Genomic DNA, 18,405 nt, shown 5'->3' on the forward strand with positions numbered 1-18,405 from the left:
TCTCTGTCTCTTCCAGCTGAACGCCCTCACATGTTTCTCTGCATGTTAAGACGGTCAGGTCTCGTGCAAGCCGTTTGAATCGCACCCGGCACACGAAGATATGGCATAACAAATTACTGTTATCTCTTTTGTTCCTTTTTTAGTCTCACTGGCTAGCCGTGGATGCCACTGTGTGTTTTGAATGATCACACTGAGCGTGAATCGCAACGCTTTGACCTGGAGGGGACGTATTTTCATGTAACACACCCCGCCATGGACAGAAACAGGAAGTGCACGATTTGTGGAGGAGTTATGATGCTGCTGCTGCTAGGTCACATGACCACTGCAATTAGAAGTGCCTCTAGACCGTGAGTATTACAGAAAGTCTGATGCATGGTTAAATATATTAGATTTTTTATTTTGAAAATATTGCTCATCACAGAGTTGCCAAAATATATTTAATCATGTCTGTGAGTGGTGTATGAGTCCTCCAAAAAGAAATAGTTAAATAAAGAACATGACTGGGAGCTTATAATGCATGCACCACCCTTATCAGGGTCAGCACGACCAATATCACAGACAAACAATCAGCATCATCAGAAGTGCATTAGGGGATTTGCATGATGGTTAATGAGCAATCAAAACACACCTTTGGAAGTTTACCTGAGGGAACTTGACTTGGTTTGATCTTCTCTTCTGTCGTCTTCTCTCTTTTACTCTCTGCTCATGTACTTCCTGAATCATTCGGACAAAAAAGCTAAAGTTCTGGAGGGATGTAAGTTGGGGCACTTTGTTGTGAAACCTGTTGTGAATTAGCTATTAAATAACCTTTTTTCTTTTGTTCAGTTCAAGTGTTTCTGTTTTTGTGATGTGTATATTAACAAGTTTTATTATGGATCAAACATCATTAGATAAACTTACAGTGTTCAGTTCAAATATAAAGTGCAACGTGTGTATAGCTCTGGTCGACTTTGTTGCATGTTGCATGCCGTTTTGGTTGTTTGTCATCCTGGGTTTTGTTGTACTGTACGTACAGTAGACGGAATAACATGAAGAACGTTGTATTTTTAGCAATTTTCTTGCAGATTCTGTTTTTTGCAAAGGTGGCACATCTTTGCAGAATGTGCAGATTTGTGCAAAGGTGTGTGTGTGTGTGTGTGTGTGGTAATAGAGATGTTTGTATTCACTTGCATTTGTCTCCGTACTCCAGTACCACAGCCTCCCACAATAACTCATCAGTCCCCCAAGGATTACATCATCGACCCTCGGGAGAACATCATTATCCACTGTGAGGCGAAAGGAAAGCCTCATCCCAGGTGGGTGTCACTTTAAATCGCCATGGTTTCCGGTGCTGCAGATTCCGCAGCTGTGGACGGATAAACTCTTCTTACATTATGCAAATCTTTACTCGATATGAAACTTTTCGTGTTTTATATATTTACTCTTGTTTTGTTTCGAACAAGAATTGCGTTCTTAAGTTTAAACATTTGAGCTTCTGTTGTCTATGCAATGAAAGTGGATGGAGATTTATAAGCACAACAACACAATGACACAAACAATTTGACTGTTCCTTTAAATAATCAAGTTGATCAGTACAGATTCATTTATTTTTAAATAACAATATTGGTTGAAACTTCCTCACATCCACGCATGAATGTAATTTTGTTCTTCTCAATCTAGCTTTTCATGGACACGTAACGGCACTTACTTCGATGTGGAGAAAGATTCCAAAGTGATCATGAAGCCCAACTCAGGCACGTTAGTGATCGACATCAGCGGAGAAAAGGCAGAAGCCTATGAGGGTGTTTACCAATGTAACGCCCACAACGTGCACGGCTCCGCCGTGTCCAATAACATTGTCATCCGGCAATCAAGTAAGACCTATCAAAGCTTAATTTATAATTAGCTACCATGGAAACTATAGTTGATGTCTGATACCAATATGTCTGATCATTACAAATAAAATGTGTAATTTCAAGAGTTTAATGCTCATGTCAGAGGGCCCAATTCTGTGCCACAGGGTCCCCCTTGTGGTCGAAAGAGAAAAACGAGCCAATCACAGTGCAGAGGGGCATGTCTCTAATACTGCAATGCAGACCACCGGCTGGTCTGCCTCCTCCAATCATCTTCTGGATGGATAACAGTAAGAACATGTCACGTACACACGCATACTAAAACTAGCACATGCTGCTTGTGCAAACCATCTCTGTAATGTGTCATTTGGTTACGTTTGCATAATGCTTTACATGGTGACCATAGGCTATATGTAAATTCACAGGGCCTTCTGCCTAAACCGAGCTGCTCTCTTGTGGTAGGTTATCTTATCGCATGCTTAGTTAAAAATATTGATAGAGAGTTATCCTCTTTGTTAGATTTCCAGAGGCTTCCTCAAAACAGCCGTGTGTCCCAGGCTTTAAATGGAGACTTGTACTTTTCCAACGTGCTTATGGATGACACCAGAAACGACTACATCTGCTACGCACGCTTCCCACACACCCAGACCATCCAACAGAAACAGCCAATCACAGTCAACGTGCTGGACAGTAAGTGCTTCCTGTTTGCTGATACACATACAGTCACCATTTCATGGTACGCTAAAATTACGCTTATGAAATCCTGCATTTTATGTTGTTGTTTTATTTTAAATGCCTTGTTTCTTTTTCCCCAGACACACAACTTTTCCAGTATTGCATGCTCATTATTTTCTGTTGTATTTCAGTTGAAGCTATGAATGACACTATGTTGGCAGCTATTTTGAATGGCTCAGATTTGTTGGGTGGTGAGTGCTAGCAAACCTTTACCAAGTGAACCCAGTCTCCATCTCAACCATCACCCATGCCTAACCAGGAATAGCTCCTTAACCTATATATCATCACTTACTTAACCAAGAATATAACCCTCTACTGTAGAAACGCAATCCTGACCTTAAACAACTCATCAATGTTAAGATCTCACATTTGACTGTTTCCACTGAATAGTAATATTCATTTCACTGCATCTTCAACAGACTGATTTATTTGACTAAATAATAATGTTTTTATTTTAAACATGCATGCTCTGTTCCAAATTCTTGTGAGCTGCCTACAAAGGCAGCACATTAGGGCATCATAGACTCCTTACCAAATGGTTGGTTAAGTAATTGTGCTGCTTAAAAGGTCCAGTGAATGAAATTTAACCACATCTAGCGGTGAGGTCTTTTCGAAGCGTTACGGCAGCTGACACAGGACTACATGTCAGGAATCACAGAGAACGAACCCAAGCGCAGGCAACAGGAGATGAAGGGGTTAACAAGACTTTAATAAATAATAAAACAGGAACAAAACAAAAACCCACGAGGGAGTAACAAAACAGTACACAATAACAAATATGATAACTGATTACTAAACACTCAACAAGAACTCAATATTAAACACTAAGACTAGACTATACTTTACTTGACAAGGCTTCAAGGACACAGTAAGGAGTACAAGCAAGGGATATTGTACAACCAACGAGCCCAAGACAATAGACAAGAGGGTATTATATAGGGAGACTAACAAAGGGGATAACGATGGGCAGGTGTGGGTAATGCGACACAGGAGGAGAGCTATACTAGAAACGAGAGGGGCAGGGCCAAATGACGAGACAGGAGAGAACGCATATTATGTCCTGATTGACCATAATATGTTCCTCTCCACATAAAACACGTGGGTCTGTCATGATTCTGCCCCTAGACCAGAAAATCAAGACAAGAGCAGGCAGAATCATGACAGGACCCCCCCCTTTAATGAACGCCCCCTGGCGTTCACCAAAGGAGCAGACTAACGAGACAAGACTGACTGGGAAACGGACAACATCCAACAAAACATGGTAAAAAATAACAAGGGCAGACAGGAAAGAATAATCATTGGTTTGGTGTGACATAATAAAAATAACAAACAGGGGAGGGGGGGTAGGGGAACACATGAGTTCATGGGGGGAACACTAGAGTCCAGGGGGGTAAATCCGAAGGGATTGGCACAAAGGGGAACAGTCTTTGTCCCTGGCGCTCGGAAGCGCGGAGTACCAGGGTACACCCTGGGGGGCGGCGCTCGAGAGCGCGAAGGCCCAGAGGTTCTGGGAGGGGCCGGCTGAAGAACAGGACTTGAGGCCGGCTGGAAGGCCGGCAGGGCAGGACTTGACTCTGGACTGGGTGCAGGTGGGACCACCGGACACGGGACCACCGGACTTGGGACCACCGGACTTGGGACCACTGGACTTGGGACCACCGGACTTGGGACCACCGGACTTGGGACCACCGGGCTCCGAGCCGCCCTCCGTTGCCTCTTCTTCTTCTGCCGAGCCACCCGCCTGGTGGTCGGATGCAGGAACGAAGTGAATAGGATGGGCGGCTCGGGATTGGAGGCCTCGGACGAGGACCCCCAGGATTCCCGTCTCCCCCGCTTGCCAGTGAGACTGGGCGGTTGTGGAGAGGCTGCAGAGGCTGGAGAGTGGTGCGTGGCAATGCCCACAACACCCATCTGCAGAGGACCACTCTCGGGTATCGCTACCAGCGGAGATGAGTAAAATGGGTACGATGAGGTCGCGGACTCCGAACGCTCTGCGGCAGTTACCCACACGGCGTCGAAATCCAACGGCCTCATCGCCCTCATCTCGGAGCGAGAGAGTGGCTCTCTGAGACCGGCGTTGAAAAGCACCGCCAGCTCCCTCTCTCCGAACGCACCTTGTTCCGCGATGTCCAGGAACCTCCCCACATACTCATCCACAGTCTCATTCTCCTGGCGAAGACTGCAGAGGCGACGGGCCAAGCTGGACCGGTCAGTGTCCATGCTGCCGCTGGGTTCTGTAGTGGCTCGTTGGTTCTGTCAGGAATCACAGAGAACTAACCCAAGCGCAGGCAACAGGAGATGAAGGGGTTAACAAGACTTTAATAAATAATAAAACAGGAACAAAACAAAAACCCACGAGGGAGTAACAAAACAGTACACAATAACAAATATGATAACTGGTTACTAAACACTCAACAAGAACTCAATATTAAACACTAAGACTAGACTATACTTTACTTGACAAGGCTTCAAGGACACAGTAAGGAGTACAAGCAAGGGATATTGTACAACCAACGAGCCCAAGACAATAGACAAGAGGGTATTATATAGGGAGACTAACAAAGGGGATAACGATGGGCAGGTGTGGGTAATGCGACACAGGAGGAGAGCTATACTAGAAACGAGAGGGGCAGGGCCAAATGACGAGACAGGAGAGAACGCATATTATGTCCTGATTGACCATAATATGTTCCTCTCCACATAAAACACGTGGGTCTGTCATGATTCTGCCCCTAGACCAGAAAATCAAGACAAGAGCAGGCAGAATCATGACACTACAATGTCGTCAACTTTTTGCTTCTTTGTTTTGCAGTGTCTGTAGATATAAATAGCTCATTCTAAGGTGATAAAACACAACGCTTCATTAAAAGAAGACATAGTTCTGTATATTATATTGCATTTCTGTCAATAGATCTAATAGACTGGACCTATAAGGCAACATAACACTGAGAAGACAGAAATCCCATAATGCATTGCAAAAAGACCAGTGAAAAATTAAATCCACAATGGTAGAAGGGAGAGAGAGACTTTTATATAATTTAGGGGTGGTTTCACAGAGATATTTTAAGATATGTCAGTACAAGTTGTTTTCATTCTGAACAGCTCAAACATGCATTTTAGTCTTGGACTAGACTCGAGCTTTGTGAAACGGGCTTTTGTGTATAAATAGATTTTTGTGTATAAGCAATTTTATTTGGGTAACACTTTACATTAAGGTTCCCTATATAAAGTATTTGTAAATATGTTCATAAATGATAAATAAGTCATTTACAAATGCATTATGAAGCAGTTATAACTGCATGAATAAAAGGGGGGATTCTTACGAAATACCTGCCAAATAGTTAGCCATGTTTAACTCGCATGTTATAAATGCTTAATAAATGTATTTATCCATCATTTATTTGACTCGAAAGCAGATTCCTTATTATCTTGACGTTTCCAATATAAGCTGTCAGACTGGACACTTTAGGGTGTTATGTTGTTTTTCTTTTACCTGTTCACTATTTGGCAGGTATTTCGTTAGAATTCCCCTTTTTATTCATGCAGTAATAACTGCTTTATAATGCATCTGTAAATTAGTCTTCAATCATTAATGAACACATTTATAAGTGCTTCATAAAGGGTACCTTAATGTAAAGTGTTGTCTTTATTTGTTTTGTATGCATTTATAGTATGGATAGTAGGATTCTGCCTCCTATAAAGGCAGGAGACAGCGCATGAGAATTTGAAACAGTTTTTCCAGTGGTCTATGATTAGATTTAAGATTAAAATGTGATTTAATTGTCTAATGGACATCATCTACTCATTTCACTAAACTTTCTTTCTCTTCACACTTAATGAACCTAAAGATTCCATTTAAAAGTTGATTTTAAGTTAAAATATCTCACAATAAATATCTTTCATTCCTGTTTTATTTTTCGTTTGGATCCTTCCATTCTCTTTGTTCACCACAAAGAAGTAATGGAAGGATAAACTTCTTGGCATTCAGTAAGAGGTTCACTTGATCATAGATATCAGGGTTGTCAGCACCAAGGTGCAAAAGCAAACACAATTTTCAACATTGCCCAGGGAATAGGGAATCATTCTGTCTCCAGTATTAACAAGGGACGTCCTGGATTATAATGTAGTTGGCTCCATACAAGTCGGCGTCGGTTTATCTAATTGTGGTCTATTTCTATTGTAGACAGTCCATCTGGGGAGAGAGCACCTACTTTTATGCAACCACCAGGAACACACAGTACCACTGTGGTCTTGAAAGGAGACACACTGGAGCTGGAATGCATCGCGGATGGCCTGTGAGTAGCTAGAAGGGTGAATTCGGGTCTGTCCCGGGTTAAAGAGTGCCCGACTTTCTTTTAATAGAGGTCAGATTGCAGTATTTGGATAAACGTCTATAGTAAGCTTGTGTATGAAAAAAAGACAATTTAAATATTTAAACAGTATTTTTTGTTCGCATTTTTTAATATTATAAATGATAAAATGTTAGATAAAGATAAGCATGCGTTGAGTTTGTGTTGATCTTTTCAGTCCGACACCAGATATCTCCTGGAGTAAAGTGAACAGAGAGCTGCCGAGCGGGCGGTTTTCATTTCACAGTTTCCAGAAAACCCTAAAGATAACAGAGATGACCGAAGCAGATGGTGGAGATTACCGCTGTTTAGCCAAAAACCGCCTGGGGAGCAACCATCACATCATCACTGTTCTGGTCAAAGGTCCGTCACAAGACCCCATCTCAAACTTTCCAGTTTGTTTACATGACTCAACAACTCTGTATTTCATGAGAACTGCACAAATGACATTCGTTTTGCGTTTTCCATTCTAAATTCACAGCGGCACCCTTTTGGATCAGCGCGCCCCAGAACCTCATCCTAGCCCCCAAAGAAACGGGAATGCTTACCTGCCGGGCCGATGGCAATCCCAAACCCACGGTCACCTGGTCTGTCAACGGCGTGCCTATTGAGAGTACGTTTTAGGATTATCTGTCTTCTTTGAGATGGAACTTAAAAGTGGGTACATGGATAAATAAATGTATATGTTTATAATGCGATTCCTTTAAAGACTCCCATGCGGATCCCAGTCGGAAAACCGAAGATGATGTCATCATCCTTAGTGATGTGCAGGTCGGCTCCAGCGCTGTTTACCAGTGTAATGCCTCCAATGAGTACGGATACCTGCTGGCCAATGCATTCGCCAGTGTCCTGGGTTCGTTGTATGGAATTCTATTTCTTTTACAGCCAAAAGATAATTTATCTGTGTTACATGGCTTTTCAGGAATTCTTGATTCTGAATGGTTGACACGTTACTCCTTGGAGTTTATTTTAAAATAATATATTGTATTACATTTCAGCCGTACCTCCGAGAGTCCTAACTCCTCAAAACCACGTGCATGCAGTCATCTCAAACAGTAGGGCGCTGCTGGACTGTGCTTCGTTCGGCTCTCCACTTCCAAAGATCACTTGGTGACATTTCCTTTTTTGTCATTCAAATATATTTAAGCATTAACTCTGATAGCACAATATTTACTATAAAGGGTTTCTGTGTTGTTAAAAGATAGTTACGTGTCTGTGATCCGCAGGTTTAAAGACGGTCAAAGCATACTAGATGGCGACACGTACATCATTCATAAAAACGGAACCTTGGAGATCACCGTGGCCCAGCCTCTAAACGGAGGAAAGTACACCTGCATGGCCTCCAACAATCTTGGCAACAAAGAGAATCATGTGCATTTGGAAGTGAAAGGTGAGAAATTCACTGTCAAAAAGAGCGACAAGACTCAAATTAAAATTTGTGTCCTTCCCTCAGAACCAACACGCATCCTAAAGCAGCCAGGATATAAAGTGGTCCAAAGGAACAGCGCTGCCGTGTTCGAGTGTAAAGCAAAACACGACCCCACGCTCATCCCTTCAATGATATGGCTCAAAGACAACGAAGAGCTCCCGGACGACACGCGGTATGACCGGCGAATATATCTTTAAGTCATTCACTAGATTTTAAATATATATTTAACCTCTCACCGAAGGTTACAGCTACTTGTTTTTGAGGTGTTTATGTTTTCTGGGTGTAGATTTGTGGTGGGCACTGATAGTCTGACTATTCGTGAGGTGACAGAAGACGACGAAGGAACTTACATCTGTATTAGAAACACCACGCTGGACCGCGATTCTGCCAGCGCCATGCTCACTGTAGTTGGTACGGCCCACTTTATCACTGTTCATTTGTTATGTAGGATGTAGGAACTAGGTCTTTCCATCACTTTACCAATAATACTTTTGGTTAGATTCACTCACTTTTTTGTATGATAGAGCTACAGTACCTAGTTTTTTGTTTGTTAATGTGAGTATAGATTAATCGGGTGCTTTTGTAGATTTGCAGTTTTGTGTTACTAACTTTGACCTTCCACCCAATACTGCTTTCCTTGTTGCCAGAGGCCACAACTGCGCCGCCTGTAGTACTGGGTAAAACTCACTTCCTGTCGGTCGCAGGTCCACGACCCATTTGATGCATTTGTGTTTTTTTGTTTGCCTTTAGCCCCATCAGTTCTTTTGTATTTGGTTATGAATGTGTTTTTAAATGTTTACCATTAAAAAATGTTAAAGGCAATTTTGTTTCTAGTCATTTAAAGGGAAAGTTCACACAAAAATGAAATTGTGTCGTCATTTTCCCACCCTCTTGTCATTTCATAGCGTTATGACTGTCTTTCATCTGCAGAACACAAAAGAAGATATAAGAATGTTGGTAGCAGCGTAAAACACATTCAGTTCTAATGTAGGGACACAAAACCAATTCAAGTCAATGGGTGCCAGTTAACAACATTCTTCAAATATCTTCTTCAGCTTTCAGATGCAGCTACTGTATACATTTAAGACCAAAATCTTGCCTTTAACACAGTCACATTTCAGATTGTGGCATATTTTATTTTATAAGCACTGTTTTTTGTTGTTGTTTTATATCTGGGACATTTTGGCTTCGTTCAAAGAAGTACAAAGAAGTGTTTAATATAAGACAAACTCTATATAAGAAGATCTGCTGATACATGATATATGAAATATCAGTGTCAACATGTTTTATTTGTCAACAAAGCCTTAATCCCACCTGTTTTTGTTTTGCATTTTGCATGTCTAACAGTATATGTCAGGTGCACATCAGCTGGTTTTGAAAACGTTTTGTGTCTCATATTCACAATTTGGTTTTCAGAGCAACCTGATCCCCCCACTGACCTTGAGCTGACGGACCAACAAGAGCGCAGTGTACGGCTGACCTGGACCCCTGGAAATGAACACAACAGCCCTGTTAAATGTGAGTTGATGCATTTACTGTATGTAACACACTTTCGACCAGTCTCTTCTGTTCTAAACTCCTTATTCTTGGTTCACCTTAGCGTTCCTGATTCAGTATGATGATTCGCTCCATGCACCAGGAGAGTGGGTCAATATGGCTGAGATCCCCGGAACAACCAACACTGCTCATCTCAACCTGTCTCCGTATGTGTATTACTCATTCAGAGTGTTGGCACTCAATGACGTGGGTCTAAGTGAACCCAGCGCCCCATCTGGACAGTACCTGACCAACCCTGCCAGTGAGTTGGAGCTGGAGAAAAGAAAAAATATGCTTTTAAAATGAATGGATATAAAGTTTAATACAGATTATTCAAACTGTCCCAGAGCCTGACATGAATCCATCAGATGTTGAAGTTGTTGGGACATCACCTGACAGTATGACCATAACTTGGAAGGTAAATCCTTTTTGTTTGATTTTCATTTTTGGAGTCTTATTATGTTTGGGCGTGTTTCAATTATTCTATATTAGAGATCACATTATTATACTGCATCCACAGGTGAGTATTTTGAAAGTATTTTGACTTTGACACTAGGTCTATATCATATCAAGTCAAACGGAATTGAATTTACTCAATAATAATCGTTTGATTTACCATGTGTATTAGCTGACAGACATGTTGCTGTACATGCATTACTGAATTTTTTTATGTCTGGTGACAGGAACTGACAGGATTAGATTTGAACGGTCCGGGTCTTCAGTACAAAGTGAGCTGGAGACAGAAAGACGTGGAGCAGAGCTGGACGTCACTCACTCTAGCCAATACCTCACAATGTGTAGTGACAGGAACGCCCACTTTCGAACTCTATGAGGTCACAGTACAGGCAATCAATGACTATGGACTGGGCCCAAGACCAGTGGTGGTGCTGGGATACTCGGGAGAGGACTGTGAGTACAAATACTTGTAATTTATATATAATATACACTGTATGACACACACAAACACACATTAATAGCCTGTATATAGTTTATATACTGTGCATATATATATAAGCTGATAATATTGTGAGAAACCTAATGTCTGTCTTTGACATCTCAGTGCCTACTGTTGCCCCTGAGAACATCCAAGTGTTGGTACAGAACGGCTCAGTGGCTGAAATCCGTTGGGACGCTATTCCTCTTTCAACAGTCCGAGGCCGACTAAAGGGACACAAGGTACATTGGTGGCTAGAACAAAAAACACTATGCAGCGTAATATTTGTTATATTGTATCTTGATTTTTTCACAAATTATTGGTAGAGTGCATTTATGCATGTGGCAGGTGCATTCCTCCAAAGCAACATTAAAAAGAATTCTTGATTCTCTAGGTGAGCTACTGGAGACTGAGAAGTCTCCTCAAGCAAGACCCTAATCCTGAAAAGCCACAGTTGATGATCTTCCGTGAAAATGAGACAGTGGGTCATCTAACCGACCTCCATCCCTACAGCCAGTACATGCTCAACATCAGAGTCTTCAATGGTAAAGGAGACGGACCCAGCAGCCCCGATCAGCAGTTCAAAACTCCACAGGGAGGTATAGTCTATATTTTGTACTCACAAACTGAATCATTTCTCAAACACTTATCAAAATCAAAGCCTATAATTTTATGATATTTCATTATGATTGTGTTTTCATTTCTGGAAAAAGTTCCCGGGCCTCCTACCGAATTCAAAATCAAAAATATGGACCTGGACTCATTGATTGTGGAGTGGGCATCACCTCTGGAGGACAACGGTCATCTTACAGGATACCTGCTTAAATATCAACCTAGTAAGTCTCAAGAAGATAATTAACCTGTTGTATATTTGTCTTAAAGTTGATGTACGTAAAATATAACATTAATTTGGACTTTTCTTCTGTTTCTTTGCAGTCAATGCAACAAATGAACTTGAGCCACTGAAAGAGCTGAATCTCCCACCAAATGAGACCAGTGTCACCCTCGACAACCTAAAATACAGTACACGCTACAAGTTTTATCTGAACGCCATGACCGTCATTGGCCTGGGACCCACCGTTGTTGAAGAGGCTGTCACTGTCATGGATGAAGGTGAGGATAAACTAACAGTTCCAGGGTATGATGCCCCAAGACCTTACCTGTTTTTAATGTGCGCCCTCGAGCAGCGGCTTTTACAAACTGCACCTTTAAACAAATTTTTATTTCTAAACATTTTCCTTCTTTACTTTCGTCATATTTTTTCTTGTATTTAAGATTTTTTTTGCCACTTATTCAAGTGATATTCGCTTCAGTCCAGGAAACTGCCTTCCTTTTGGTTTTTTGTTGAACCTTTCATGTCTACGTTTGTCGGTGGAACTAAATCTGTTTTGCGAACTGTTAAATGCCTTTGATGGAAATGATATGGATTCGTTTTGGTGAATTGAAATGTATCTTCCTCCAGCAGCATCATATTTCGTGACGTACACGATTGGAATTCTATATTTATATGAAGGGTTGTCAGGTGACCTCTACTTACATCCAGTCATCCTTTGTCTCCTTTTGTCCCTCTCTCCTTCTCTCTCTCTCTCTCTCTCTCTCTCTCTCGAAGCATTAATTCGACATCCCGCAGTAGAGGCGGGTAAAGGTAACACAGTTTCTGGCTGATGAGCATTGCATGATGGTCGCGCATCAGCTATGAGACTAGAAAACGACTGTAGAACTGAAAAATGAACAAATGCATATTACAACTGGGCGATGTATTGAATATTCACACATCCGATTCATATGCCTGATTCAATTGTTTCTATGTGTTCAACCTTTTGATTCTGTTCCATTACATTTGTTGTTTGATTAAAGTTATATTGTAATAATCAAACTTTTAAGCTATTTCAAAGCAGTTACATACGTATCAACAAATATCGTCCAGGTCTAATGCACATGCATGAATCTCCTCTGAACAAAAAGCTCTACACCTGACCCGACCTGCTCGAATAGAATCATGTTACCCGCAGATGCAAATCCCATCCCACTTTCACTAGAGTTTAGCTACGACATCTGTTGTTCAAATAGCATAGGTGAGGACAGTAGATGTTTTTCAGTGTAGATGCCCAAATTTAATGGAAGACAAAGCTGCTTTGATCCTGTCTGCAGTAACTAGAACTCATTGCACCAGTGACCTGCATGTTCCTGCATGTCAACTCTCTGAACTGCCTTTTACTGCTGTGTTGTCTCTTTCTCTCTAATGTTTTGTGTCGTTTCATGTTGTGTGCTTTACTATTCTGTGTATTCTTTCAGGCTCAACCCCCCCTCCACCACCACCAACACCCCCTGTCACTAAATCTTTGCAGCCCCCGTTTCACAAGGGTACAAACACTTCCGTCCTGGCATCTTTCTCTGTTTGCTAAGTTATTATGCTTGTGTGACACTGTGTTCAGCAGGGGACATTATACGTTAAAAAAACTAAAATCCTTCATGAATTTCGCTCATGCTTTATTAAAGGTCTAGTGTATGACATTTAGCGACATCTAGTGAGGTTGTGTTTTGCAACCAGCGGCTCACTCCAACCCTCCACCTCTCCTTTAAAGCACTACGGAGGATGATACAGTGCTAAGATGTCATTTTCGTTTTTCTTTGCCGATGAAGATAACGTATTTGCGAATAGCAGTTTATCTGTTTAGGGCTACTGCAGAAACAACACGGGTAAGAGGACCCGCTATGTATGTAGATAAAATAGCTCATTCTAAGATAATAAAAACATAACGCTTCATTATGCAAGGTCTTTATACACCTCTGAAGACATAGTTATGTATAGTGTATTGCATTTCTGTTAATAGATCCTCCAAAATATTCCATATTGGACCTTTAAATATGAGTGGGGGTTGTCAAACAAAAAACTAATGTTAGGTAGGCTAATTTAATAATAGCTATTCAAGGAGATCCGAAAGTCAGAATACTTTTCAGTGTCCCAAATACATAATTTTGAATAATGAAAATTGAGTTTATTTATTTTTATTTTGAAAAAAAAAATTTAATCAGGATTTTTCTTTGAACTTGCCTCGAAATTCTTATGGCACTTGTGTTGTTTTCTCTGTGTGATCAGCGCCCCCTTCAGGTCGGATGTTTGGGTTCGTGAACTCCTCGGTGGAGGAGGACCATGCCGTGATAAACTGGGAATACTTGGGTCCGGATAGGAATGTTTTTGTGGAATATGTTGTTGATAACAGTAAGAATTTCCTTATCAAAATTTCAATCTGATACAGCTGTGCCCTAGTAATATTTCTGATCACGAGACTGCATGGGCTTCTACAATTTATCATCTGATGTCTGGACTAAAATATTGCCCAATCGGTTGTAAATAAATATTGAAAATAAATGAATAATATTAATCTACTGATCTGACAAACAAATTGAAATTGAAATCCATTGGTTTTTCATAATCTCTCCGCTGGCACCTTTCTCCAGGTAAAGAACCTTGGAAAACAGAGTTTGTTAATGGCACTCGGACATATCAGATTAAAGGTCTAAAGCCCGGGATTTCCTATAGGGTTCGTGTGGTAGCCAAAGACCACTCGGACTCAACGGTCCACAGTACAGAAGAGATGTTGATTACAGTTCCAGGTGAGGAGAGCATGCCTGTAGAACGCTGGAGTCCAGCTCACCTGTCAATCATCCCTCAAGCCCCGCCTCCTGGCCTTCAGATACCACCTGTAGTTTTAATTTGCAATGGATTAAGCATGCTTGTCGTCTAATCAGGTTCATGAAAATGTAGATGCATGCCAGATCTTACTTTTTTTATTCTTTTCTTCATTTTCCCTTTCATATCGTTCATAAGTATTTTGAATTGTTGATCTTTTCCCCTTTAGGATCATAAAGGATATTTTTGTGATGTTCGGCTGATGTTGTTTTCGCATTACGAGTGAAATTTTAATTTGGTTTCAGTCGGTTCTCATTCATTTCTTGGATGTCTGTAGTGTCTGCATGATATAATTCAGAATGAAAGGAAATCGGCCTGTTTTGTATTCACCTTACCTTTTTTTCTTGTGTTTGTACAGCTATGAGCAGCAAACAGGTTGATATAGCGACGCAGGGCTGGTTCATCGGACTCATGTGTGCCATTGCGTTACTGATCCTGGTGTTACTCATCGTTTGCTTCATTAAGAGAAACAAAGGTGGCAAATACCCAGGTTAGTGTTTGTATTTACCTTCATGTAAATATATAAAATATTTTTTATATCTTTGTACTTCAAGAGCGGTGAATGTGTGTCTGGCTTTTGCCTACAATGTGGCTCCATATTGAGTATGTGACGATCATATTTTAAAAACTTGAAAATAACAAAACATGATTTGTCGTTTACGTAGTAAAAGAGAAAGAAGATGCCCACCAAGACCCGGAGGTCCAACCCATGAAAGAGGACGATGGGACATTTGGTGAATACAGGTGAGATTTATTTAAAGGATTAAACGTTAAATTGATTGTTTCTTCGTTTTGGTTTCACGACTCAATGAACACAAACTTCTTCTCCTGCTCAGGGACTCAGACCGTAGTTTTTTCATCCCTCTGAGATGAAATGAAAGCTGCTGCAGAAACAGCTTGAGGAAAGCAGGGACAAATCTCATATTGTAAAAAAGAACAAACCCAAATTTACCAAAGCTGTGTATTATAGGCTATGACTGTATAGAATATTTTTTGAAGTCCTTTTTACATTGAAACCATGTTCACATTTTAAGTGTCAAATCAACTACCTTCCTGATTTCTATTGACCGTTTCATCGGACGAGCGCGTGCCTGACCCCCAATTAGCTTCTGGTTTGTGTTTGGCTAGTGTCTAATAATACAACTATTAATATTGAATTTAATTTATGTTAAGATTCATTTGTATTATTATTTTACTTTATAATACTAAACGGTTGGTTGAATTTTATTAAATAAACAGGCGCTCTATTGTTTGTGAATGTGTACCGGAAGTTCAGTTGGGGTCACAAAAGAGCAAATGCGCACTAACGTTTGTTTCTATTGTTGAGATGAAACCGTCTATTAACATCACCATTTGACTTTTTCATTTCGTCAGTCATGATTCATATTTGTTGTCATCAGTAATATTTATTATCATCATTATTTCTTGTATTTATTGTTTTGTATTTGTTTTTATGTGATCCGTCTGGTCATTGTAACTTTTTACTGCAGTAAAATGGATTAGAGTTCATTTAAATTTCCATTTCTATTGAGTTTATTAAGAGCACAAAATGATCATCATCGCTGAAATCTGCAAAAGCTGAAAAATCAGAGGAACATTCAATTTCATTTTTAACGTTAAAGTGTCACTTTTTGATTGAATTTCAGCTTTGGAATGTGCCAAATCAGAATTGCAATTGACCGCATTCATCTCCAAACCTGTTCATTTTTATGTGTTGTGTTCAAACTCCATTTGTCCACTTCATGAAGTCCTTTATTTGTTGTGTATGATGTCATCGTTGTCTTTACTGTAAAGTGATATCATTGTCAAACGTGTCGGTTTGTCTCATTTGTTCCTCCTTGTGTGCTTTAATTTTGGGGGGAGTTCAGGTCTTTAGACAGGTAAGAGGGGCTTTGCAAATCCTGCATGCGTAAAATCCCCTTTTACTCACATCCTAGCTGGATCATTGAACAAGTCATGATAGAGCTCACACGGGCAAACCCAAATCCATCCTGAAAACGATCATTTCATTTTGCATAGCTTATTGTATTTTGGATTGCTTCTTGTGATTCGTACATAATTTATTATTGTTTTAATGCGTTTGAGAAATCCATACTTATTTTCTGATTTTCGATAAAAGTGCTCTATGCATTATGTATCCAAACCTTCCCTTCCAAATGCACGCTGTGGCCAGTTACAACCATCTATTGACATACATAAAGACTGTTTGGAAAACACAGACCTGCACTAAACAGCATGTTCTTGAAAATGGACGACACAATCGTACACTTGGTATCTTGTTTTGTAATATCCTTCCCTCCCCCTTGTGTCTGCTCTTTGCATCAGTGACACGGAGGACCACAAGCCCCTGAAGGGCAGCCGGACCCCTTCCAACGGCACGGTGAAGAAGGACGATAGCGACGACAGCCTGGTGGATTACGGCGAGGGAGGCGACGGCCAGTTCAACGAGGACGGCTCCTTCATCGGCCAGTACAGCGGGAAGAAGGAGAAAGACACGGCGGAGGGCAACGAGAGCTCTGAGGCTCCCTCGCCCGTCAACGCCATGAACTCCTTTGTGTAACTGCCTGAACCGACCCTTGACCTTTGACCCGTTCAACACCACGCCCTCGTCACACCATCATATGGAGGACAAGCTGTCTCTATTGCACTGTGACCCCCTGACATCACGCAGCAAAATCAATAAACATAAACAAATAACGCCAGTCACGTCAGAAAGTGAGTAGACAAAGATAGCAGGGAGGGGTGTAGTAGATGAATGCAGTCAATGTTTTATATGCAAGAGGACTTCTGTACCACAGGGCCAGTTCCAGCTTTCACCTTGATCGGTCACATGTGAAGGTCACAGGACATTTAGATGATTATGCTTGTTTATTTTAGCGAGTATACGTATGCGCCAAGAAGTATTTGGATACTTAAGCCACGCATAATGATGTATAAATATTTTTGCTTTAAAAAACAAAATATGAAGGTAGCAGTGTTATGAAAATATTTCACAATAATTTGTTTGAAATCATAAAATAATTCTAAATATAAATAACAATATTGTTCCAAATGAAGAAGTTTTCAATTAGTTTTCATAACATTTTTGGTTAAAAATAAACAAAATGTTGTTGAGCAAGTACATGAAACACAGTGTGTAGAATAGGCTGTCAAACAATGAATCTTGATTAATCACATCCAGGATAAAAGATTGTGTTTACATAATATATGTCTGTGTACTGTGCATATTCTTTTTTTATTTATAAACACATACATACATATTAATATACGCATTTAGGAAATATTTACATGTGTTTATTTATATTTACCAATAATTACAATTCTATATAAATATTATTTGCTTAAAAATTTTCTTGAATATATGCATGTGCGCGTATGTTTCTATAAATACAAAATTAATATGCACAGTACACAGACATGTATTATATAAACACAAACTTTTATTTTGGGTGTGAAAATAATAGCCCTGTTAAGACCTCTATATTGATTTATAAAGTAACTTGAGGTCTTGGGTATGATTTCGGAGGAAATGTCAGCTTGACGTCTTTTGACTTCAATGCACATAAAGATAAGTGCACAAGGTAACTTGGAAATATATGTTTCAAACAGAGACGGCGATATAGAGGCAAAAGTTATGAATTTGCAGCTTTAGGTTTATTTAAAAGTTAGTATTAACCTAAACACTACCTTTAGATATTTTGTTATATAATGCAAGGACATTCCTACATTTTAAAGCGCATATTAAGTGTCCAAATACTCTTTGGAACTACTCTATAGCAGAATATGTGTCTATGAATATATAAATTGATATATACGAAAATATTTTCTAAACATGGCCCCATTTACTGGCAGATGCCATTGTATCACACCATCTCGTCCCCGGGACTTGCATGGAC

General features: G+C 40.3%; 1 protein-coding gene across 2 annotated transcripts in view; it reads left to right on the top strand.

The window, feature by feature from the left end:
* The window catches only part of nrcama (neuronal cell adhesion molecule a), a 24,912-nt gene extending 7,453 nt beyond the window's left edge, over positions 1–17,459 (top strand). The window contains exons 3-26 of one of the 2 annotated variants that reach the window (XM_079454122.1): positions 144–347; positions 1,190–1,295; positions 1,660–1,853; positions 2,000–2,122; positions 2,352–2,522; positions 6,751–6,862; positions 7,095–7,279; positions 7,398–7,529; positions 7,626–7,769; positions 7,915–8,026; positions 8,143–8,306; positions 8,370–8,517; positions 8,632–8,756; positions 9,762–9,863; positions 9,946–10,143; positions 10,229–10,299; positions 10,565–10,790; positions 10,942–11,057; positions 11,210–11,414; positions 11,529–11,651; positions 11,752–11,928; positions 14,868–14,999; positions 15,175–15,253; positions 15,346–16,316. In XM_079454122.1, coding sequence (XP_079310248.1) covers positions 1,718–1,853; positions 2,000–2,122; positions 2,352–2,522; positions 6,751–6,862; positions 7,095–7,279; positions 7,398–7,529; positions 7,626–7,769; positions 7,915–8,026; positions 8,143–8,306; positions 8,370–8,517; positions 8,632–8,756; positions 9,762–9,863; positions 9,946–10,143; positions 10,229–10,299; positions 10,565–10,790; positions 10,942–11,057; positions 11,210–11,414; positions 11,529–11,651; positions 11,752–11,928; positions 14,868–14,999; positions 15,175–15,253; positions 15,346–15,382 — 3,018 coding nt within the window. In that variant the 5' untranslated portion in view covers positions 144–347; positions 1,190–1,295; positions 1,660–1,717 and the 3' untranslated portion in view covers positions 15,383–16,316. Of the gene's footprint in view, positions 1–143; positions 348–1,189; positions 1,296–1,659; positions 1,854–1,999; positions 2,123–2,351; positions 2,523–6,750; positions 6,863–7,094; positions 7,280–7,397; positions 7,530–7,625; positions 7,770–7,914; positions 8,027–8,142; positions 8,307–8,369; positions 8,518–8,631; positions 8,757–9,761; positions 9,864–9,945; positions 10,144–10,228; positions 10,300–10,564; positions 10,791–10,941; positions 11,058–11,209; positions 11,415–11,528; positions 11,652–11,751; positions 11,929–14,867; positions 15,000–15,174; positions 15,254–15,345; positions 16,317–16,834 lie in introns of those variants that run through there. The other variant, XM_079454121.1, reaches the window with a different exon arrangement.
* The last annotated feature ends 946 nt before the right edge of the window (positions 17,460–18,405 follow it).

The sequence above is a fragment of the Barbatula barbatula genome (genome assembly GCF_947034865.1).
Source record: "Barbatula barbatula genome assembly, chromosome: 4".
Taxonomy (NCBI): Eukaryota; Metazoa; Chordata; class Actinopteri; order Cypriniformes; family Nemacheilidae; genus Barbatula; species Barbatula barbatula.